The 22,975-nt window shown below is 44.9% G+C and overlaps 1 protein-coding gene across 1 annotated transcript in view; it reads right to left on the bottom strand.

Moving 5' to 3' along the window:
• Positions 1-22,975, bottom strand: part of MRPS9 (mitochondrial ribosomal protein S9) — a 176,842-nt gene that overhangs the window by 125,233 nt on the left and 28,634 nt on the right. Inside the window, exon 2 of the mRNA XM_082247389.1 lies at positions 1,903-2,082. Within this exon, the coding sequence (XP_082103515.1) occupies positions 1,903-2,082 (180 nt within the window). The remainder of the gene's footprint in view (positions 1-1,902; positions 2,083-22,975) is intronic.

The raw sequence follows: 22,975 nt of genomic DNA, 5'->3' as shown, positions 1-22,975 counted from the left end.
CGTGGGAAAGGGAGTCTTAAAGGAAGTGGTATCAAAATTATCAGAGAAACACAGGGATTTCTTTAGAACAAAAAGGTAGGAATTTGCAACAAAGTTTGTAAAAATCCTTGTAATGTACATAGGTCACCCAGAAGGGAATATTTTTTTCTCAACAAAAGCAGAGTTACACTTTAATGAACTTCTAGCAACCTCCTCTGGAGAAACCCTGGCTGAGAAAGACTAGTCTGGCTCTGAGTAAAGATAATTGACTGGGGCAGCTGATCTACAATGCAAAGACAGATATGCAAAGGTGAGCGATAGCTATTTATATTGACACTTAGGCTCCGTTCACATCTAGGCGTTTTGGGGCGTTTTTGGGGAGTTTTTCTGCTCTAGGATCAGCTCTCAAAACGCTCAACAAGACAAAAATCCTATTCATTTCATTGGCCTCTGTTCACATCTGAGCGTTTTGACGCTGTAAGCAAAACGCCCAACGCTCAAAAAAGTACATGAGCTTCTTTTTGGGCAGATTACAGGCGTTTTCCATTGGTATCTATTCAATCAAAAAACGCCTGTAAATCGCGGTAAAATCACGGTAAAAAACGCGCGAAAACGCTACGCTCAGGTGTGAATGTAGCCTAAGGCTACGTTCACATCTTGGTGTTGCTATTTACAGGCGTTTTTTGTGCAGACGTTTTTAGGTTGACAAGTGACCAATGGAAAAAAATAAAAACGCCTGTAATCTGCCCAAAAAGAAGCTCATGTACTTTTTTGAGCCTTGGGCGTTTTGCTTAAAATGTCAAAAAACTCAGATGTGAACAGGGGCCATTGAAATGAATAGGATTTGCCTTGTTGGGCATTTTTTGAGCTGATCCTAGAGCAGAAAAACGCCTACATGTGAACTTAGCCTTAACATTTGTGGCTAGAGAAGAGTTTTAAAATTCTGGGTATGATATATACAGCAAAGCGGACACAAAAAAAAATAAAAAAATCAAGGATGGCTGAAGAAAAAAAAAAAAATCAGGTTGGTGGTTTCTGCCATTAAACTCACCCTGAAACTTTCCTTATCTTTTTGACTGGAGCATTAATAAAACAATAAAATACCTGTAGATGTGTCATATTTATATACAAATCAGGACATGTATACTGAGAAAGTAGTAAAATATGCCACCCACATTATTGCCTTATTCAGAGAACCGAAGGGAGGACACACTCAAAAAAGACAATGGTGAAAAAAAACTGTTCTTGTGATTACAGGGTAACAAAACAAATGAGAAGCTTTGTCGCTTGTCTTCTTTACTATGTACAATATACAGAAAAATGCATTGTATACCAATCAGCTTTTAAAAAGACTCTAAAAACTTAGATTTAAATCTAACATTTACTGTACTGCTGCCTCGTAAATTAAAAAAAAAAAAAAAAAAACATTAACACAAAAGTTTATTTCTATGAACTGGTATCTCCCAATGACAGGAGGCATCACATTGATGAATGGACTACATATCAGTCTGCCTAATTACTGGTGTTTCCATGGTGACCATCTGACAATACGCTAACCCTGCAGTTATCACCAAAAAAATGCTTGTCAAAAAAAAAAAAAAAAAAGGATATTCTTGAATGGCAGAGAGATAGCATAATGCAGCCACATGAAGAATGTATACAGGACTTACCGCCAATACGACTATCAAGGCATTAAAAATATTTTACAATCCAAAAGGCAAGGTGTTTTTTTTTTTGCAGCGTGATGTGGCAATGCCATAAAGAGGGATTTGATTTGGCCCTACTAATACAAGACATTCTAATATAACTAGCTGTATCTAGACAGTTTGATTAAAATTCACACTGTTTTGGGACAGTTACACCAGAGTTTTCAGTATAAAGCTACACACTAAATTACTTTTCCAACAGAACAACTATACTTACATCAATATCCTCTTGGGTAAATGTCTCTGGATCCTCTCCCATCATGTTGGCTAAATGTCTCTTTCCAATGTTGAACTCTTCAATCTGTTTTTTAATAAAAGCCTCTGTGTACTTTTCGGGACCTGAGGCTGCAACATTTTTCCTCTGTGCTGCATAACTGGTATGTATTAGTCGAGAAACCTATGCCAAAAAACAGGGGAGGCAAGATGGAAATAGGAAAATATTAATCAAATTTTCAGAAAATAGAAAAAAAAAAACATAAGCAAAATAAGACTAAAATATTTCTAACAAAAAAATTTACAGGCAAAGCAATGAGATGCATTCATCAATGTTGAACTCCAGGCAAATAGTCATTTACAGTCGAAATACATGTATGCAAGCTGCTTTATCAGCCATAATTTAAGAAATTCTGTTCAGCTAGGTTTGTGACCCAGCTATCCAGAATCCTCCCCCATTCACAGACCAGTTTACTAGCAGTGTAATCCGTAAGAGTTTTTCTCACAAGACGACGCCGAAGGAGAAAGTATGTCCATGTTGGATCATCTGTACTACTTTTCTGCCTGAAACTGCAATCTTCATTCTGCAAGTCTGTTACCCAGATTCAGCCGACTAAAGCCTGCTGTCAGCTGACATTACAGAGCAAACCAGGTTTTGCAGGGATCCTGGTAATAATGTTGGGATTTATGTATATGTAGTGTGGGGTGCGCTAAACAACAAATAAATAATGAATATATAACATATCTATATGTGAACCAAATCAACAAAAGTAAATATATATAACATATATCAATCTGTGAAGCCAATTAATAATGCAAATCAATTGGTGCATAAACATAAAAGTTCTTAAGTGTCCATAAATAGTGTGCAGGTGAGTAGAATTGTATTCTATCCAAATAATACGTGTATCCACCACCGAGTGAAATTCATCCTTACCAAACGGAAATAAAGTGCAACTATATTTTCTTGTGCTGAAAAAATATCCAATCTCCTTGTGAACAAACACCACGTGTAAATCACACGAAAATATAGTTGCACTTTATTTATTTCCGTTTGGTAAGGATGAATTTCACTCACGATCGTCCGTGACAGAGGGAGAAAGGCAGGCGGCTGATGTAAACAAGCCGCCTGTCATTCTCCCCTGTGTAGGAATAGTGATCATACGGTTCTACTATGTAGAGCCATTGATCACTGTTCCTACAGCTCAAGCCACAGCCAATCACAGTTAGAATCACGCCCCTAGGGACACACACCACCCCTCCCTCTCAAAAAAAGTTAACCCCTTCACTACCAGTGTCATTTTACAGTAACAGTGCATATGTATAGCACTGATTACTGTAGAAATGTCACTGGTAACCCCAAAAGTGTCGAAAATGGCAGTCAAAAGGTCCCAACTGTCCGCCCCAATGACGCAGTCCCGCAAAAAAAAAAAAAAAAAAATTGCAGATCGCCGACATTACATGTTAAAAAAAAAAAACAACAAAAATCTTTCCCTTTGTTAGTAAACGCGATAACTTTTGCGCAAACCAATCAAAATACGCTTTTTGCAATTTTTTTTTACCAAACATATGTAGCATAAAACAAATTGGCCGGAAATGTTAAAAAATTTTGATTTTTACATTTTTTTTTTTGGGAATTTCATATAAAAAAAAAAATGTGAAAAATATTGTTATTTTTGCAAAATTGACGCTCTTTTTTTGTTTATAGCGCATGATCAAAAAAAAAAAAAAACATCGCACAGGTGATCAAATACCACCAAAATAAAGCTCTGTTTGTGGGGAAAAAAGGACAGTACAGTGTCGCACGACCGCGCAATTGTCCGTTAAAGTCACGCAGTGCCGAATCGCAAAATAGGCCCTGGTCAGGAAGGGGGTAAAATCTTCCGGGGCTTAAGTGGTTAAACAACACATTTGATTTTAAATAGGATTACATTATGTGCCCTGTCTGTTCCCTTTCTATGGTCCAAATATGATACTCTTGTGTAAGTGATCAGTCCCTTCATTGTGGTTGCCCTTGGGTTGGATTTTTAGGATGTCACCTAAGCGCTCATGAACTCATTAGCAGGTCCAGTGCTTCTGGTAAGAGGCTCTGACTTACTGTGGTGGATCACTGGAGTTGGCACATTTGAATTTTGCACGCTTGCATTCTGTTGGTCAAGAACTCTTATTGGAGTTGGACTTTCTGAACTGTGATTGATGTCTGAATTGTTGCAGTTTTTATCAGATTTGGATCAATATGCAGTCTTTGGTTTGAACTGCCAATCGCGACAATCGCATTGCATAGAGAGGGCGCTGCTTCTGGGCGACAAGCTTCACGCGATTTGCCGTGCAATAAATCGAATGACAATCTTGGAAAAGTTGCAGTGAAAATAATGCCACCATTGAAGCATGGGGTCCCATCATCTGCTGGATGAATAGAGAATCAAGTAAAGGCGTTTCTCTTCTCTCCTAAACAGAACATGCAGTTTACCACTGCTGTACAGACACAGCCCCACTGCAAGGGATAGTTTTAAAGTTTCCTGGATTTAGGCTGCAGGGATGCAGAATGAAACAAAAATAACATAAATTAGTAATTTATTGGTCTTTGATTACTTTGATGAAACGTTATCTAGTCACATTCCTTTTGTAGGTTTCTAGAGCTGTATTCTGTTATGAGAAGTATGCCATTAATAATCATTACTAAACTTGCTAGGAGGGACATACTGTACGATCTAAAGCTTAACAATGTAGCAGGAACATATTAACAGGAAGTGTTGTGATCCCTATGTAGACCAGTGCACAGGAGAGATATCTTTCTTGAATCTAAAGTCAAGCCGTTGTAGAGAATTTTTTCATCCTATAAACTGGAACTTGTAGAAAGGATCTCAATCATTGAAGACAAGCAAACATTCAAGTGGAGACATTCTGTCGTTTCCAGAAGGTAGGACTTCCAGGTGCCCGCCAAGTATCTCCCCATTCACTGCCAGTGCAAATATCCTGTGCTGCCAAAAACACACTATTTACTGGTCTGCATTTTATTTAATTTCCTTATTTCTCCTGATTTTTACACTGTAAACTTGCCTTTCTCTTATCTAAAACTTTGGTAATAGGAGCATCCACCAACCTAACAAAGCCATACAAAAACTGTCCTCAATGAACTATGAAGTCAGTTTTTCTTTAGTAACACTTCAATAGAAAATGACCCTGACTTGCGACACCAATCTGCGTATTTTGTGGATTGTAAGTGGAAGAAAGCAGCTACGTGCATAGGCACTTCTAAAGCACCAATCCACAAAACGCACACCATTTTCTCATTATGCAGTTATTGCCTGGGAGCACAGCTACTGCAGACTGTGTGAGCTTAGCCTTCCAGAACACCCGGATCTGTTTTACAGGAACCATGTGCTTCACATTTATCTTTCCTGGACTCCAGAAAAATACTCACTTCCACATGGCAGAGGGCTGCTATGCACTCAAAATATTCACGGTGTGGCTTGCATTTACAAACCCCCCCCCCCCCCCCCCAAAGTTAAGGTTTTCGATCAGTGTCCTTACATGAAGATAAAGCGTTTGTGACAAGATAGAACACTTCATATTCATGATATGTACCATGTACTTGTATGAGAAAGCATCCTTTTCTTTTTGTATGGCTTCCTTTATGTGAAATCCCTGGTATTCTTGCCAGTCCCTCTGCTTTCCAATCAAAGATTGACCACACCAAGCAGGAGAGCTCCCCGTGGTCAGCTCTCTAGCTATGCTACTCCTCCAATGATCAGACTTGTCCTGACATGGCCCCCTTCCCCCCCCCCCCCTGCTGTCCATTCAATTCTAAATGATAAAAAGCCCTGCCAGGCAGCAAGGAGCACTAAACAACATTTTCTGTTACACTAAAGCTGGCCAGAGACGGTTCAAATCTCAGGCGGTTTAGCAGGAAGGGGCTGAGATTCGGCCTAAAGCAATAGTAGAGTAATTTATAAATAAATACACTGGTCCTCCTGCAGGTTTAACCACTTCTGGACCGCAAGGATTTGCCCCCTTAACTCATATAATTGAATACCGTAATACCGTATATCATGGCAAAACCTTAATTAATCGCAGCATGGAAATCTGATACGGTCACATGCCTATGTAGAGTGCTGACAGCATTGCTGCAGAGATTGAAGGGGTGGGGGGGTCAGCCTGTCAGTGCTCAGACTATACGCCGCACACTGCATCAAATTGGTCTGCATAGATGTTGTCCCAGAAGGAAGCCTCTTCTAAAGATGATGCACAAGAAAGCCTGCAAACAGTTTGCTGAAGACAAGCAAACTAAGGACATGGAGTACTGTGGAACCATGCATGTTCTGTGGTCTGATGAGACTAAGATAAACATATTTGTTTCAGATGCTGTCAAGCGTGTGTGGCGGCAACCAGATGAGGAGTACAAAGACAAGTGTGTCTTGACTAAAGTCAAGCATGGTGGTGGTAGTGTCATGGTCTGGGGCTGCATGAGTGCTGCCGGCACTGGGGAGCTACAGTTCATTGAGGAAACCATGAATGCCAACATGTACTGTGACATACTGAAGCAGAGCATGATCCCCTCCCTTCGGAGACTGGGCTGCAGGGCAGTATTCCAACATGATAACAACCCCAAACACACCTCCAAGGTGACCACTGCCTTGCTAAAAAAGCAGAGGATAAAAGGTGATGGATTGGCCAAGCATGTCTCCAGACCTAAACCCTATTGAGCATCTGTGGGGCATCTTCAAAATGGAAGGTGGAGGTGCGCAAGGTCTCTAACATCTACCAGCTCCGTGATGTCCTCATGGAGGAGTAGAAGAGAACTCCAGTGGCAACCTGTGAAGCTCTGGGGAACTCCATGCCCAAGAGGGTTAAGGCAGTGCTGGAAAATAATGGTGGCCACACAAAATATTGACACTTTGAGCCCAATTTGGACATTTTAACTTAGGGGTGTACTCACTGTTGTTGCCAGCGGTTTTGATATGAATGGCTGTGTGTTGAGTTATTTTGTGGGGACAGCAAATTTACACTGTTATACAAGCTATACACTCACTACTTTACATTGTAGCAAAGTGTCATTTCTTCAGTGTTGTCACATGAAAAGATATCAAAAAAATATTTACAAAAATGAGAGGAAGTACTCACTTTTGTGAGATACTGTATGTAACACGCTGTGTAAATTGACAGAGCTATAAAAATTCCTGTAATAAATAAAATTAGTATTTTTTTCCAAAACATTCCCCTTTGCTAATTTTTCATTGTATACTTGAAAATGTCATAGGGTCCTAAATGCTGCCTTTATGAACGTTAAGCGTTTTTTTTGCCTAAAAACTCCTCTCAAAAACACAATTCTGAAGGGTTTTTTTCTGCCTCCTAAACACTCCTGAACATAAACTCCCTAATGTGCACACATAGGCTTTCTGCGTGCCAGCACGGAGGGATGGGGGCGCTTCAATTTTAGTTTTTTAATTTAACTTTATTTTAACACTGTCCCTTTAAAAAAAAAAAATGTATCACTTTTATTGCTGTCACAAGGAATGTTTGCATTCCTTGTGTTTACATGGTGGTCTAACTTCTAAGGCTTTGTAATATCTGAACATGTTTTGGTGTCAGTGAAAGAAGGGGAGGATCTGTGCATACAGGATCAAACAGCCTTTTTACTCAATGCAGAGGATTAACCCCTTAGGTTCCACAGTAAGTAAAACAAGCATGCATATGATGTGGGGATGCCACTACTGTACGAATAGACCCCATTGGGAACTTCTGTACCCGCACAAGCGGTTCAAAGCCTTGAGCTCCAGGATTGGACGAACTTAGCTTCCTTCCTGGGAACTGTAAACAGGTTTGACTAGAAACCTTGGAAACGTTCCGATTTTGGAACCGGAACCATCACCCTTTGTAGAAAAAAGGCCTGCACTGCCCCAAAGAGACCCCGCAGGCGGTCTGGGGACAAACGCAGATTGGAAGGAAAGAACCTCACTGAAGGATAAGACCAAAACCCGATCTTGTAGCTTGACTGGATCAGCTTGTGGACCCAACTGTCTTGAATCAGGAAGGTCCATGTGTCCGGAAAGAAGCGAAGACGTCCCCCCCGACTCAAACACGGGTGAGGGTGCCCCTTCAGGCAGAAGAGGGCTTGTCTGCAGGTCTGGAAGAACCTGCTCTCTGTGACGAGACTCCTCGCCCCTGGCAGCCTGTGAAAGAAGAGTACTCTCCCCCCCACCTGTAAGACCCTTAAGGATATTATCCAGGAAGATCTAAACAGGCGATCCCCCAAAAAGGGGAAACCAGATAAGGCCGCCTTAGGAGACTGCAGACCAGCATTTCAGCCATACCATGCGCCGAAGGACCACTGCAGTCATGGACAGCCGAGAAACCAATGGAGCCACATCCAGAGAGGCACAACAGACGAAACTGCAACCCCTGGACCAACTGGTCCGCCAGCTCGCAAGGGCAGGGGGGAAGCTGTTCCCCCTCCAGATCCTGGCGCAAAAGCTTTGCCCACTCCTTAAAAGTTTTGGACACTAATGCTATGGTGAACATCGGCCTAAGGACCGAACCGGCCATAGGAAACATGTGGCGGACCAAAGTCTCGACTCTCCCGTCAAAGGGGTATTTAAAAGCCGGAGACCCCTTCACTGGATTTAAAGTGGAGTTATTCCGCCTGAAAACCTGGGAATCCACCACAGGTGGGACTGTCCACTTTTTTAAACAGGGACTCTTGAAAAAAGAAACCATCTAGCAAAAACGCTTAGGCACCGACATAATGCGTTTAGGTCACTGACTCGTGACAATTTGTCAAGTAGGCGGAAAAAAGGGGACACATTTTGCTGCTTTTGGGGAGCTGCGGGTACCAAAGGGGGCGGGCAACTTCGACGTAGCTGCATCCTCAATTTTTTAAAGTTGCCCGCACCGATACAATCAGTGCATCCACCAGCGCCGTTGCATGCGCGGCTGCAGTAGAAGAGGAATCATCCTCACTATCAGAGCACTCGAAGTGGGTGGACTCAGACCCAGTAGGATCGCAACATAATAAGCTCACCTTGAAACATAACATTCAGGATTGTTGCATAGATACAAAACCGGCAGGTGAGGGTCGCCAACTGCGATTCCCGCAAGAGGACTCTGACCCAGGGCCCATGCCGTGGCCTAAAGTCATGAAGCCCGGAGCCGACCGCCTAGGGACAACGGGGGGACAGGGCGGATGAACAAACGGAGGGTGGGGGCTCCAGCCACCCTCACTGGGGCATCCCAAAATAGCGTCCGGCCTGTAGGCAGCGGCCTAAATTCATCTGCTGCCCCAGCCCAACAAAACAGCCGGAAGCCCTTAGGACCCCACTGCCCAGGTCACTAACCCCCCCAGGGTGATGAAGGACCCAGATGTAACACCCAGTGTGCGCCCAGAAAAAAAACGTCAGCAGCAGCCCCAAAAAGCCCCCCCCTCCAGAGAGAAGGGGGATTGGTGGGGGGTACGAAGGACCCACAGTGACCCTAGAGGGGCTGTGGAGAAGGAGGGGAACCTGGCAGTCCCACATCAACCTAAAAACACTGTGGAACTGGGTGGGCACCCCTCTGGACAGATCACCTCTTCACCAGAATGGCGGCGACCAGGTTGTATGCATCCTCATGAGACGTTCAACTCGCAGGCCACCCCACCGTCCAGCAGGGCTATGTCGTGGCTGACTTGGCGCGGAGCTGAGGCATGCACACACTCGCTGGCTGGACTGGGGAGACCATAAGGATCCAGAATATCCAGTCCGTCGCCCAGTCCAGCAGTTGATTGTAGTTCTCACAGGAAAAGAAAAAATAAGAGGAAAAAAACAGAATTTTTGTAAAATCTTACCTGTAAAATTCCTTTCTCTGAGTCCTCCGACAGTCGCCGCCACCTCTAAGTCATCACTGTTGGGTATTGACTTCCTATCCGCAGGAATAGCTAGGCATATAGACTTAGTCCAAAGACAAAATGCATTAGCATAATTAGCATATACACACCCATGGGGGCTGTCCCATCTGGTCAATACCCCCCCCCCCCCCTGCATCACCACTCCCAACTCAGTTTGGTAGCATAGCAGTAGGTAATAAAAACCCCAAAAGAGGGGCGGGGACTGTCGGAGGACTCAGAGAAAGGAATTTTACAGGTAAGATTTTACAAAAATTCAGTTTTCTCTTAAGTCATCACTGTTGGGATGTCCCAAAGCAGTATAGACATGAGGGGTGGGAGACAACCGTAGAAAAGGCAACGCAGTACCCACATCAGAGAAAGGAATCTTACATGCACTGTAAGAGAACCAACTAGGCAACAGAAAAAAACACTGCTCAACAGGAGCAACAGCCCAGGAAAGCAAATGCCAACAGCCAGGGACCCAGAAAAAAAAATTCAAGGGTCCATCATGGCACTGCCGCACTGAGAACTGTGCGGCCAAAAGAAGCATCAGCTGATGCTAGAACATCTACTTTGTAGAATTTTGAAAAAGTGTGCACCGATGACCAAGTCGCAGCCTTGCACACCTGGGCCATCGAGGCCCGATGCCAATAGGCCCAGGACGCACTCAAAAACCTGGTAGAGTGCGCTGTAACAGGGAAGGGCAGAACCCGTTCCTCCAAGGCATACGCCTGCTCAATGGTCTGTCTGATCCATTCGGCAATAGTTGCTGCAGACGCAGCCATGCCCTTCCGAGATCCCTCAGGAAGGACAAATAGGGAATCCGTCTTCCGAAAGGATTCCGTAGATGACAGGTAAACCCTGGACGCCCTTACAACATCCAAAGAATGCAATGTAATCACCTTAGGATGCATAGGCTTCGTACAATGCGAAAGCAGGACAATGTCCTCATTAAGGTGGAACTCAGATCACCTTGGGAAGGAAGGATGGGGGTGGTCGCAAAACCACCTTATCCTTGTGAATTATCAAGTAAGGGGAGCGGCAAGACAACGCCGCCAGCTCCGACACTCTGCGAGCCAAAGTGATCGCCACCAGAAAAGCAACCTTTTTCAACAGCAGAGGCAACGATTTTTCCCTGATGATTTCAAAGGGAGCGCGCTGTAACACGGACAGAACCAAGTTCGAGTCCCATAAGACAGAATGTCGGTCACCTCCCGGGCCGCTCGAGCACTCCTGGTGCCCCCCTGGTGGTTGATGTAGGCCACCGCAGTAGCATTGTCTGTCTGTACGTGGACAGGCAGGCCCCGGAGACCGTCCGACCACTGGAAGAGACAGAGTTTGATTCGTAACTCCAGCACATTTATCGGGAGGGAGGACTCCCCCGGGAGGGAGGACTCCCCCTCAGACAGGTTGCCCAGGACTCCACCCCAGCCCGATAGGCTGACGTCCGTGGTAACCACTGTCCACACCAACGGACGGAAGGACTTGCCTTCCGCCACCGACGGGGACTGGAGCCACCACAGAAGAGCCAATCTGATCTGATGACTCAAGGAGACATCCTGACCCAAGGACTGAGGCAGTCTGTCCCACCTGGCCAGGAACTCCGCCTGGAGAGCCAGCGTGTGGTACTGAGCAAAGGGTATCGCCTCGAAGGCCGAAACCATCAACCCCAGGCCCCGCATACAGGTCCTGAGTGACGAGGACGGGTAGTCCCTGAGGGACCTGAGCTCGTCCCGCAAAGACCGGAGCTTGTCATCCGGCAAGAACACCTTTGCCTGAGCAGAGTCCAGAACCATTCCCAGGTAGGGAAGGCGAAGCGATGGAGACAACGCCGATTTTTGAACGTTGATGGTCCATCCGAACTCCTGGAGCGTCTGTACCGTGATGGACAGATCGCGCACAAGGCCCTGGCTGGCACGTGATCTCAGAAGCAAGTCGTCCAGGTAACCCAGGACCGCAATGCCGTGGGCCCTCAGCAGGCCCAGATCCGGCGCCAACACTCTGGTAAACAACCTTGGTGCCGAAGCGAGACCGAAAGGTAACGCCACAAACTGGTAGTGATCCTCTGCGATAGCAAACCGAAGGTACCGCTGATGTGCAGGTACGCATCCTTCAGATCTATCGAAGCCAGGAATTCTCCTGGACTCAAGGAGGCCACCACCGAACGGAGAGACTCCATTTGAAACTTCCGAACACGCACGAAGCGGTTTAGCGCTTTCAGGTCCAGAATAGGACGCACTTTGCCCTCCTTCCTGGGCACAGCGAACAGATTCGAATAAGACCCCCGAAACTGTCCCGATGAGGCACCGGGACAATCACTCCCTGAGCAAGCAGGTCCTGCACCGCTTGATACAAGTCCTGCAGACGCCCCGGAAGCAGAGGAAGATTGGAGGGAAAGAATCTGTCCGCCAGCCGGGAAAGGATTTCGATCTTGTAACCCGATCGAACGATTTCCTGAACCCGCCTGTCCGATATCCGGAGCAGCCAAGGTTGGAGGAAACCGCGCCAACGTCCCCCCACTCCTGAAATGGATGAGGGCGCCCCTGCAGGCAGAGGCGGATTGACCCGCCGAGCCAGCATTGCCGGACTTCTGCTCACCCGCCCAGGGCTTCTCCTGGTTGCCCTGGGCCTTGAAGGGCTTGCCCTTGGATTGGTTCCGAAAGGCACGAAAAGACGCCCGATTGGATCTAGGCGCAGAACCCCGCTTGCCTCGAAAAGACTTGTTCTTCAGGTTCTGGGGCAGCATAGTGCTCTTGCCCCCCGTGACTCCTTTCACCAGGGTGTCCAACGCCTCGCCAAAAAGGCGAGAGCCAGCATAGGGAAAATCAGCAACAGTTTTCCTTGAGGACTGGTCGGCCGACCAGCTCTTCAGCCATATCAGTCGCCGGTTAAGCACCGCAACACCAGAGAGACGAGCCACCGGGGGGGCCTCATTCAAGGCTGCATCACACAAGTACATGACTCCTTGGTGGATCTGATCTACCATATCCAGCCAGGCAGGTGGAACACCATCAGACACGAGATCGCTCCTAAGCATCTTTGTCCAAGAAGCCACCGCCTGAGCCACCAGAACGGACGCAAAAACGGGTTTGAGCAACGAACCCTCCACCGTATAGGAATGGCGAGGTAGAGACTCTAACCGCCGTTCCGTGGGATCCCGGAAAACCCGGGTATCCTCAGTAGGTGGCAAGGTAGCCTTGTGCAACACAGCCACAGTGTGATCTACCTGTGGAGGCACACACCATCGTGATTCCGTAGCCGGCGCAAAAAGATAAAAGCAATTTGAACCGACTAGGTACCAGGAATGAACGTGTCAACGTGCGCCACATTTCATTAACAGTGTAATGGAATTCCGCTGGGCAGGGGAAAACCTGCGCAGACTTGCGGGTCCTGTGCGTCCCAAATGAGAACACAACACCCGGAGGACAGGGCTCATCCTCTAAATGTAAGGTGTCCTTTACAGACACAATCAGCTCATCCATGGTCGCCCGTTCTTCAGGCGACCCCGGGGAGGAGGTATCAACCCCCTCCATCTCAGCCTCCCCCTCAGATCCCGGGGGGTCCAAGGATGAGCGGGACCCTGAAAAGGGCATGCTCGCAGCAGCAGCCATATCCCCATCTGAGCAGAAGAGAGAGACAACCTGGGCCTCTTTCTCGCAGCACGTTCAGACATCAGCATTTCCATATTTGCCACTAAAGTCGCCACCACAGCAGCCAGATCGGGTCGCAGCGGGGCCACAGGAGAACTGGGGCCCCCCACTAAGCTGGAGGAAACTTGCTTTTCTGAGAATCCATTGCTCAAGTTATCAGAACAAACTACAGTGCAATACAAAGTACTGTCCCTTTAAGAAAACGATGCGGTGTGCGCAGCCCACCGCTACTGCAACAGTGATAAAAGACCCCCAAAAGGGGAAAAGAAACTGAGCTAGAAGCGATAGCACAGAGGGAAACCGAGTGATAACCTGCAGAGCGTTGCTACCGATGTCCTGCTGCTGATGGAAGGAAGCGCTGCTGGAGTAGGCTGGACCATATGCCAGACCCTGGGAAAATGGCTGCCCCATAGGGATGCATTGGAGGCTACGCCAAAATGGCCGCCGACATGCGGCCGGACCGATCGTTCCACCTCCCACAAAATGGCGGCGAATGGCGCCAAAACAACATGCAGGATCGCCCCAGAGGAGCTACACATGTAAGCCCATAGTAAAGTTGGCGGACCGCGCGAAAATTCGCCGCTGCGGTCGCCGCACCATCAGAAACGTCTGCACCCCCAAAAATGCACCTAAGTGACACAGGGACAGGGACCCTCGGTCACACACAGTATCTGCACAAGCGATCCCCACAGGGAGTCACACAGGCACAGACATGGGGGACACACAGCAACACAGACTGCCACCCCAGACAGAGGCCCCACACAGAAGTACTTACCTGTACCAGATGGCGTGGGGAGCCTCTATGCACGGAAAGCCTCTGTCCTCATCTGACAGGGAGTGCCGTGAGCCAGGGACATGATGCTGCAGCACCGCAGACGAGTCCTGTGAGGTAGCCACCTCACGGCTGCATCCCTGTAGCGAACAGGGATGGGTCGTTCGTAATGCCAGGGCGAACCATAGCTGAACGCTCGATGGCGGGCTGGGGGTCCATCTGACCCTTTTGCTCTGGAGAACCAGGGCGGCCAGTCCGAATCCCAGCACTGCATGATCCATCTTCATCCGAAGAGAAGACTAACACTAGAAGCTGACAAAATAAACAGCTAGTAAATTAAGAGAAAAAACTGACATTTTCAAAGAAAATCAAATAAAAGATTAGGAAGGCTGAGACTGAAGCCCCAGCACAAGGTAAGCCTGACTATTCCGGACGCTAGGCAGATTAAAACTGAGTTGGGAGTGGTGATGCAGGGGGGATATTGACCAGATGGGACAGCCCCCATGGGTGTGTATATGCCAAATATGCTAATGCCTTTTGTCTTTGGACTAAGTCTATATGCCTAGCTATTCCTGCGGATAGAAAGTCAATACCCAACAGTGATGACTTCGAGGTGGCGGCGACTGTCAGAGGACGTAAGAGAAAATCAGTTTAAAAACGGACCAGAGATCCCAGCAAGGAACTAGGTCCTTACTCCTGAATAGGCAGAAAAAAACTGAATGCCTATAGCAGGAAGTGGGAGTATACCCTCTGGGACTGCCCCATAGGCGTAGTAAAGCTTTTTCCTGCCTAGTGTCCTACTCTTGTTGGGTACAGCATAACCCAATGGTCAAGAAGATTCTGGAGCGGTGTCCGTCAATGAACGAAAGAGAAAAGAAAATCTTTCCAAAGTTAGGGGAAAAGTTGCCAGCAGACCAAGTTTTTTCTATTTCAGTCTTTTTTTTTTAAGATTTTGACAAAAGGTATAAGATAGACATATTACCAATAGTAATCCAAAGGCAGAAAAATTGACAATTAAGTGGAATCTCCATTGGACAAAGCATTTGCATAAGGAGAACACAAGAGATGAAACCAACAAACCATAGAGGAGAGTATCCAGGTGCTAAAAGTGTGAGGAGTGTACCAAAATTCAGATTAGACATACAGAATCATATTCTCAATTCCCTTAGTCTCACTCATTCGACAAGGGTACATTTCCACATTTGATGCAGCATATTGAGGTCCGCTCCCGGACTGAAGGCAAGTAACCCTCAAAATGCTACCCAAAAGCGTGTTGCCTATGCCTAATGTTATCGTAGTAAAATAGAGAAGAGAAGCCAGAAGGCCCAGCAAAAGGTGAAGGAAAAAAATATTTAGCGGTCCTAAATAAAAATAGTTGGCGGTCCTGGCTCTTCCCCCTCCCGGGGGCTCCCAATAGCAAGCCTCTTGCTATGGGGATACTCAAGCAGGCTTGCTCGATAGCTGTGCTCCTGTGAATGGACATTGTCCATTTGCACACAGAGCACGGCTTGGCCCCGCCCCCCCGCCCCCTCTGGCTCACTGGCTGTGATCAATTGGCTGCTGTGTAAACTAATGAAGAGAGAGATACGGGAGAGCCTCTGCTCTCATGCAGATCGCTGGATTGAGATAGGGGTCAGGTAAGTATAAGGGGGCCGAGGGGGGAACTGCACCCAGGTTTTTTACCTTAATGCATAGAATGCATTAAAGTAAAACCTTCTGCCTTTAGAATCACTTCACCTCCTGTGTGTGAGACAACTTAAAGTTTTTGGACATCCCTTCACTTTTTTCACCAGACAATGGTCACCTGGACAAGCAGAGGGCTTAATCTCTCTAGCTGGGACACAGACAACATTGAGGAAGGTCTGACCTTTTTTGTGTTAAAGCCTACACACCTAAACTTTCCATTTAATTTTTGGATATAGAAGAGAACTTTAAATTAGTAGTTTGCCGGTAAAGGCTGCCTCATGCAGACATTTAAATGCCCGAGTCTGCTGCCGGGTGCCGCCATCCTTGCTGTGATTTCAGTAGCCCCAGCAGACTGTCACGCAAGTGAAATTTTAGTATTCCCCCTTGTATTTCCTGGCAGCTACATGAAAGGTTGTGTAGCTACTTGATTTTATGTGCTTTTATCTGCAATATTATTGACAGGGTCTCTTTAACCCCCTTCGCTGCAAACGATGTAAAGCTTATGATAGCAGCAGTGGGGGTGTCTACACACATTATAAATAATGCAGCCAGGAGCTATGTATACTTGTAAAGCCAACAGCTGGTTTCCCTCTTCTCTGACCTGTATATTAACACCTTCACCTCCCTTGAACTGTGCATTAACCCTCTCATCTTCTCCCAATGAATGAGACCCATACATTAACCCCTTCACCACCTCTTCCCTGTGCATCAATGATGCACTGTATCTAGTACACCACTACAAGGCTCCATGTTTTAACCACCCCAGTACCAGCATGTTTACTAATTTTCTAAAATGTATGGCAAAAAAGGAGATTACCCTTGGATGTCTAATTTCCAAAAGGGGGAATTTTTTCGTACTATCCTGGCACTTACATTTTATATGTAAGGAGATCAGATTTTAGTAGTAAAAAATAAAACCCAGTGGTTATAAATATAGTTAATATAAATTTCTTTTTATAAAACTTAAAAAATAACAACGACAAAAAACAAAAACAGTTGCATGGCCGAGTAAATTGTCAAACTATTACAGCACTGAAAACTAAAAAAAATGGCCTGTTGGACTCCTTTCACATTGGCAGAGACTGCAAGCTGATACATCCGCTCAACAGAGACCTCTTTGCTGATCCCTGTTGAGCAGGCGGATGACAGGTCTGTGTCTGCTCCACTGATGCAGAGTGGACATGGACACAACCCACTGTCCTCTATGGGCTATTAGATGGAAACAAACTGCCTCTGTCTGTTTCTATCGGACTGTCATCCGATCTGCGGATGGATGGGGAATGGATCCCCATCCGTCTGTTTTTAGTGAACAGGATCGGATTTTAGTGGGTGTCAGCGGACACAAGTCCACTGACATCAATCGCTCCATGAAGACCAATGTACGGTCTAAATGGGGTTCACCTGAAAAAACTGACAGATGGACCCGATTTGTCCGTCAGTGTGAAAGAGGCCAGTGTCATTAAACCCATTGTAGCAACTTTTATATGTAACCATCATGAAATATAAGATTAGCAGCAAAAATCGCCAGCAGTTAAAAAAAAAAAAAAAAATCCCAAAATGAAAATCTTCAATGTTATATGAAGTGATCAAGTGAAAAACTTGCTTCTCCCAACCCCAGTGAGACCGGGGGGGGGGGGGGGGTTCGAGAAAACCAGAAAGCTCTGTTGAAGCCTGCAGACGTCACTCATGGAAGTTTCTCATGTATTCAGCCATTGGCTGTAAGCACTGATCAAATGCTGATCTTTACTAACAGGACCCATCAAACAGACAGCGGTACACATGTACTAAAATTTGGATGATTTTTTAATGCATGTATATTGGGCTTTAAGACATTGGAAAGGGTAACATTTTTTTTAAAATAACAAACATGTCATACTTACCTGCTCTGTGCATTGGTTTTGCACAGAGCAGTCCCGATCCTCTTCTGGAATCCCCCACTGGCGCCCCTTGCTCCTCTCCTTCCCAGTGTGCCACCATGGGAAGCCACTTCCTATGGTGGCATACCTGCAGGCTCCATCCTGATGCCCTGTAAGGAGGGAGAGACGCTGCTCTTGGGCACAGTGCTGGATGGTGATCATCTAGAGCTGCAATCATGCACACTGACAGTGGCAACACAGCCGTCAGAGGATTGGCGGCTGCTACTGCATTGCCACTGGCAATAGAAAGGTCTACTGAAACAATTTACAAATAATGGCAAGCTACATACTCTGAAGCTTCTGTGCCATGGTCTAAAAAACAAAGAAATTCACACTATGAAAATGTTTGAGTTGAACTGCTTCCAACCTGGTCTATTAATAGTATGATGGCCATGCAGGCCCCGCTGCCGGTACCACGTGATCGCTGTGACCAATAGTGACACAGTAGATCACATTCCAATTGTGCACAACGAACAGCTTTGGAATAGTTTGAATAGTTTTCATTAGAAAAAAATATCTGCTTATGGCCTCTTTCACACGGAGCGGACCGTATTTCGATCCGCTCTGGCACTTTTTTTTTTTTTTTTTACGGACACGAGTGTCATCCAGTCCGTATGTCCGCATATCATCCCATCCATTTGCGGATGATATACGGACATAATGTACAGTGCCCTGCGAAAGTATTCGGCCCCCTTGAACTTTGCAACCTTTTGCCACATTTTAGGCTTCAAACAAAGATATAAAACTGTAATTTTTTGTGAAGAATCAACAACAAGTGGGACACAATCATGAAGTGGAACGAAATTTATTGGATATTTCAAACTTTGTTAAATAAACTGAAAGATTGGGCGTGCAAAATTATTCAGCCCCTTTACTTTTAGTGCAGCAAACTCTCTCCAGAAGTTCAGTGAGGATCTCTGAATGATCCAATGTTGACCTAAATGACTAATGATGATAAATAGAATTCACCCGTGTATGTAATTAAGTCCCCATATAAATGCACCTGTACTGTGATAGTCTCAGAGGTCCGTTTAAAGCGCAGAGAGCATCATGAAGAACAAGGAACACACCAGGCAGGTCCGAGATACTGTTGTGGAGAAGTTTAAAGCCGGATTTGGATACAAAAAGATTTCCCAAGCTTTAAATATCCCAAGAAGCACTGTGCAAGTGATAATATTGAAATGGAAGGAGTATCAGACCACTGCAAATCTACGAAGACCTGGCCGTCCCTCTAAACTTTCAGCTTATACAAGGAGAAGACTGATCAGAGATGCAGCCAAGAGGCCCATGATCACTCTGGATGAACTGCAGAGATCTACAGCTTAGGTGGGAGACTCTGTCGTATACTGCACAAATCTGGCCTTTATGGAAAAGTGGCAAGAAGAAAGCCATTTCTTAAAGATATCCATAAAAAGTGTCGTTTAAAGTTTGCCACAAGCCACCTGGGAGACACACCAAACATGTGGAAGAAGGTGCTCTGGTCAGATGAAACCAAAATCAAACTTTTTGGCAACAATGCAAAATGTTAAGTTTGGCGTAAAAGCAACACAGCTCATCACCCTGAACACACCATCCCCACTGTCAAACATGGTGGTGGCAGAATCATGGTTTGGGCCTGCTTTTCTTCAGCAGGGACAGATGGTTAAAATTGATGGGAAGATGGATGAAGCCAAATACAGGACCATTCTGGAAGAAAACCTGATGGAGTCTGCAAAAGACCTGAGACTGGGATGGAGATTTGTCTTCCAACAAGACAATGATCCAAAACATAAAGCAAAATCTACAACGGAATGGTTCACAAATAAACATATCCAGGTGTTAGAATGGTGAAGTCAAAGTCCAGACCTGAATCCAATCGAGAATCTGTGGAAAGAACTGAAAACTGCTGTCACAAAATGCTCTCCATCCAACCTCACTGAGCTCGAGCTGTTTTGCAAGGAGGAATGGGCAAAAATTTCAGTCTCTCGATGTGCAAAACTGATAGAGACATTAGCGACTTACAGCTGTAATCGCAGCAAAAGGTGGCGCTACAAAGTATTAACTTAAGGGGGCTGAATAATTTTGCACGCTCAATTTTTCAGTTTTTTGTTAAAAAAAGTTTGAAATATCCAATAAATTTAGTTCCACTTCATGATTGTGTCCCACTTGTTGATTCTTCACAAAAAAATACAGTTTTAGATTTTTATGTTTGAAGCCTGAAATGTGGCAAAAGGTTGAAAAGTTCAAGGGGGCCGAATACTTTTCGCAAAGCACTGTATGTCTATGGGTTTGCGGATGTCAGCGTATGACACCGCTGACATCCGATTATGCGTCCTTTGCTTTTTTTTAAACGGAAGAAAAATAGGGTTCTGTTCCGTTTGCAAAAAACGGAACAGAACTGAAAGGACGCAAATCGGACGTCAGCGGATGGTCATCCGCTGACATCCGTAATCGCATTGACATGCATTATGTCCGTATATCACCCGCAAACGGATGGGGTGATATACGGACATACGGAACACCCGTGTGAAAGAGGCCTATAACTGTAAACTTCACAAAAATAAATAAACCCTGATCATCTCCCCAGAGTAGTTCAGTGTTACTGATAACATTATCACTCTGGTCACTGTATGTAAAAAAAAAAAAAAAAAAAAAAAAAAAAAAAAAAAAAAAAAAAAAAAATGAAAACTAAAAAAAGAAAATAGAAAAAATTAAAATAACAAAATTGAAAAAAATATGTATATATTTTTTTTTTTATTTATTATTTTTACATACTGTCACCAGTCAGTCAGTGTCCCTAAACACCGCCACACCAGCTATACGATGACACGTAGAGTATGTAAAACAAATGTAAAAATGGCAAAAAACTTTGTCAATTTCTTCATTTTCCAAAAAAAATTTACAACTTTAAAGAACACATCATGCCTCTTACTAAATTCCTTGGACTATCTACTTTCCAAAAAAATGGTCATTTGGGGATAATTGTAATGTCCTGGCATTTTCAGGTCTCAAGAAATTAGATAGGCCGCCAGCGCATCAGGATTGATCAATTTTCAGAGAATATACATTTTACACACATACACACACACACACACACACACCTTTTCTACAGACTAAATAATATACACAGATTTGGGTTATTTTTAGGGCTCTTTCACACGGGCGGTCCGATCAGATCCGCCTGTTAGTTTTTTAGGCGGATCTGATCGGATCCTCCATGCAGCTTTATGGGGCAGCGGGTGTCAGCGGAGGTCACCTCCGCTGACACCCGCTGCCATCCGCATCCGATCCTGTGCTGAAATCTGGACGGATGGAAACCCTATTTTTCCATCCGTTCAGTAATCGGAGCGGATCTGATGAGAGCGGACAAGCGGTCCGCTCTCCTCCGATCCCCCATAGAGGGCAGCGGGTGCTGAGACACCTCCCTCTCCGCTCTGCAAGCGGAGACGGAGATGTCATCCGCCCGGCTCAGCGGGGATCGCGGATCGATCCCCGCTGAGCAACACGGATCCGCCTGCGGAGGCGGACCGTGTGAAAGAAGCCTTAGAGATGCACCGAAATTTCAGCGGCTGAAAAACACATAGGCCAAAAATGGCATTTTGCCGATAGAGAAAAAGGCGTCAATAATGGCACCAAAAAGGCATGTAATTTTGCAGCAACTTTACTGTGCTTATCAAAAACCTAACACGGTGTGTTATTGATGCATTCTTCCTGTGTTTTCAAAGCATTTCAATGGGAAAGTGCGTTTTTGGTGCAGTTTTTTAACTGACCAAAAATGCAGCAACCAAGATTTTTAACACCAGAATGGAAGAGCAAGGGACCAGTGTAAAGACATCACGTAGAATTTAAAAGGGGCACATTTTTTTTAAGCTTTTCTTGTTCAATAATAAATACATATTCATGATACTGATTAAAAAGTTGAATACAATTATATACAAATATACCTATATTTTTAAAACTGTCATTTTTGGTTTTGGTTGTACATCCTGAATTTGTGGTTTCGGTACCAAAGTTTCCATTAGGTGCACCTCTAGTTATTTTCACCAAAGAAATGAAGCAGAATACATTTTGGCATACATTTATGTAGATAATTTATTCACAAAAAAAAAAAAAAAAAAAAAAAGTTCTAACAGAAACAAAGTGCTTTTTCTTACAAATTTCCGACCTTTTTATGTTTATTTAGCAAAAAACAAAAAACCTTGCAGTGATTAAATACTACCAATGATTAAATACTACCGAAAGAAAACTCCATTTGTGTGAAAAAAAAATAAAAAAAAATTAGGAGTACAGTGCTGCATAACCGCGCAATCGTCATTTAAAGTCAGAGCTGAAAATCGGTCTGGGCAGGAAGGAGTCTCCGGTATTGAGGTGGTATATACAAGCTAGTACTCAAGTGGTTAAATTCATTGCTTTGCAGTAAACCTTTTACAGACATCATTTACGGTGGTCAATGTATGATCACATTGAGCAATAACTCCTTTGAATAGCTGGGGAAGCATGTCCAGAAGAAAAGTAAATGTACTTGTAATGTAGCTGACAAATGTCAGCAGAAAAATTAGGTTTAAAGTAGGGATGCACCGATCTGACTTTTTTGGACCCGATATCTTGCGTTGTGAAATCGCCGATACCGATACCGATACCGGAACCGATCCGGAGCTACACACAAAGCAAGCGGCTGCAGTAAAGAGCAAAGCCGCTGCTTCATGTGTACGGCTCCTCCATTCACAGGCGGAGTGCATCTGATATCACTACGCCTGTGAGCCGACCTATACAGGAAGTAGCGGCTACCATCCCATACTACTACTGCACCAAGTAAGGGATGGCTGAGCCGTTACTCAGCAAAAACCGGATCGGCCAGTAGATCGGTCAATGTTACCGAACCCCCGATTGCAGCTAAAATGGCCATATCGGCGCCGATATCCGATCCAAATATGGGATCGGTGCATCCCTAGTTTAAAGTTGAAAGAATGTATTTTTCTAATAAATATTACGTGGTTAAACAAATTAAAAATACGTACAGATCCTTTGAAAAACACATTCTTTGGATGCATTTATTTTCTAAAGACTTTAAAAAAGGTGTACATGTGTAGCTCACCATATCCATTACATTTTCACTGATCACAAGGGAACTTTTACCTACAAACCTCTCCAACACATAACGTACCAGAAAACAAGCACACATGCAGAATGTTATATCGCATCAAGGAACACTA

This window comes from Pelophylax lessonae, assembly GCF_965119305.1.
Source record: "Pelophylax lessonae genome assembly, chromosome: 2".
Taxonomy (NCBI): Eukaryota; Metazoa; Chordata; class Amphibia; order Anura; family Ranidae; genus Pelophylax; species Pelophylax lessonae.
This window is presented reverse-complemented; position numbering and strand designations above follow the sequence as displayed.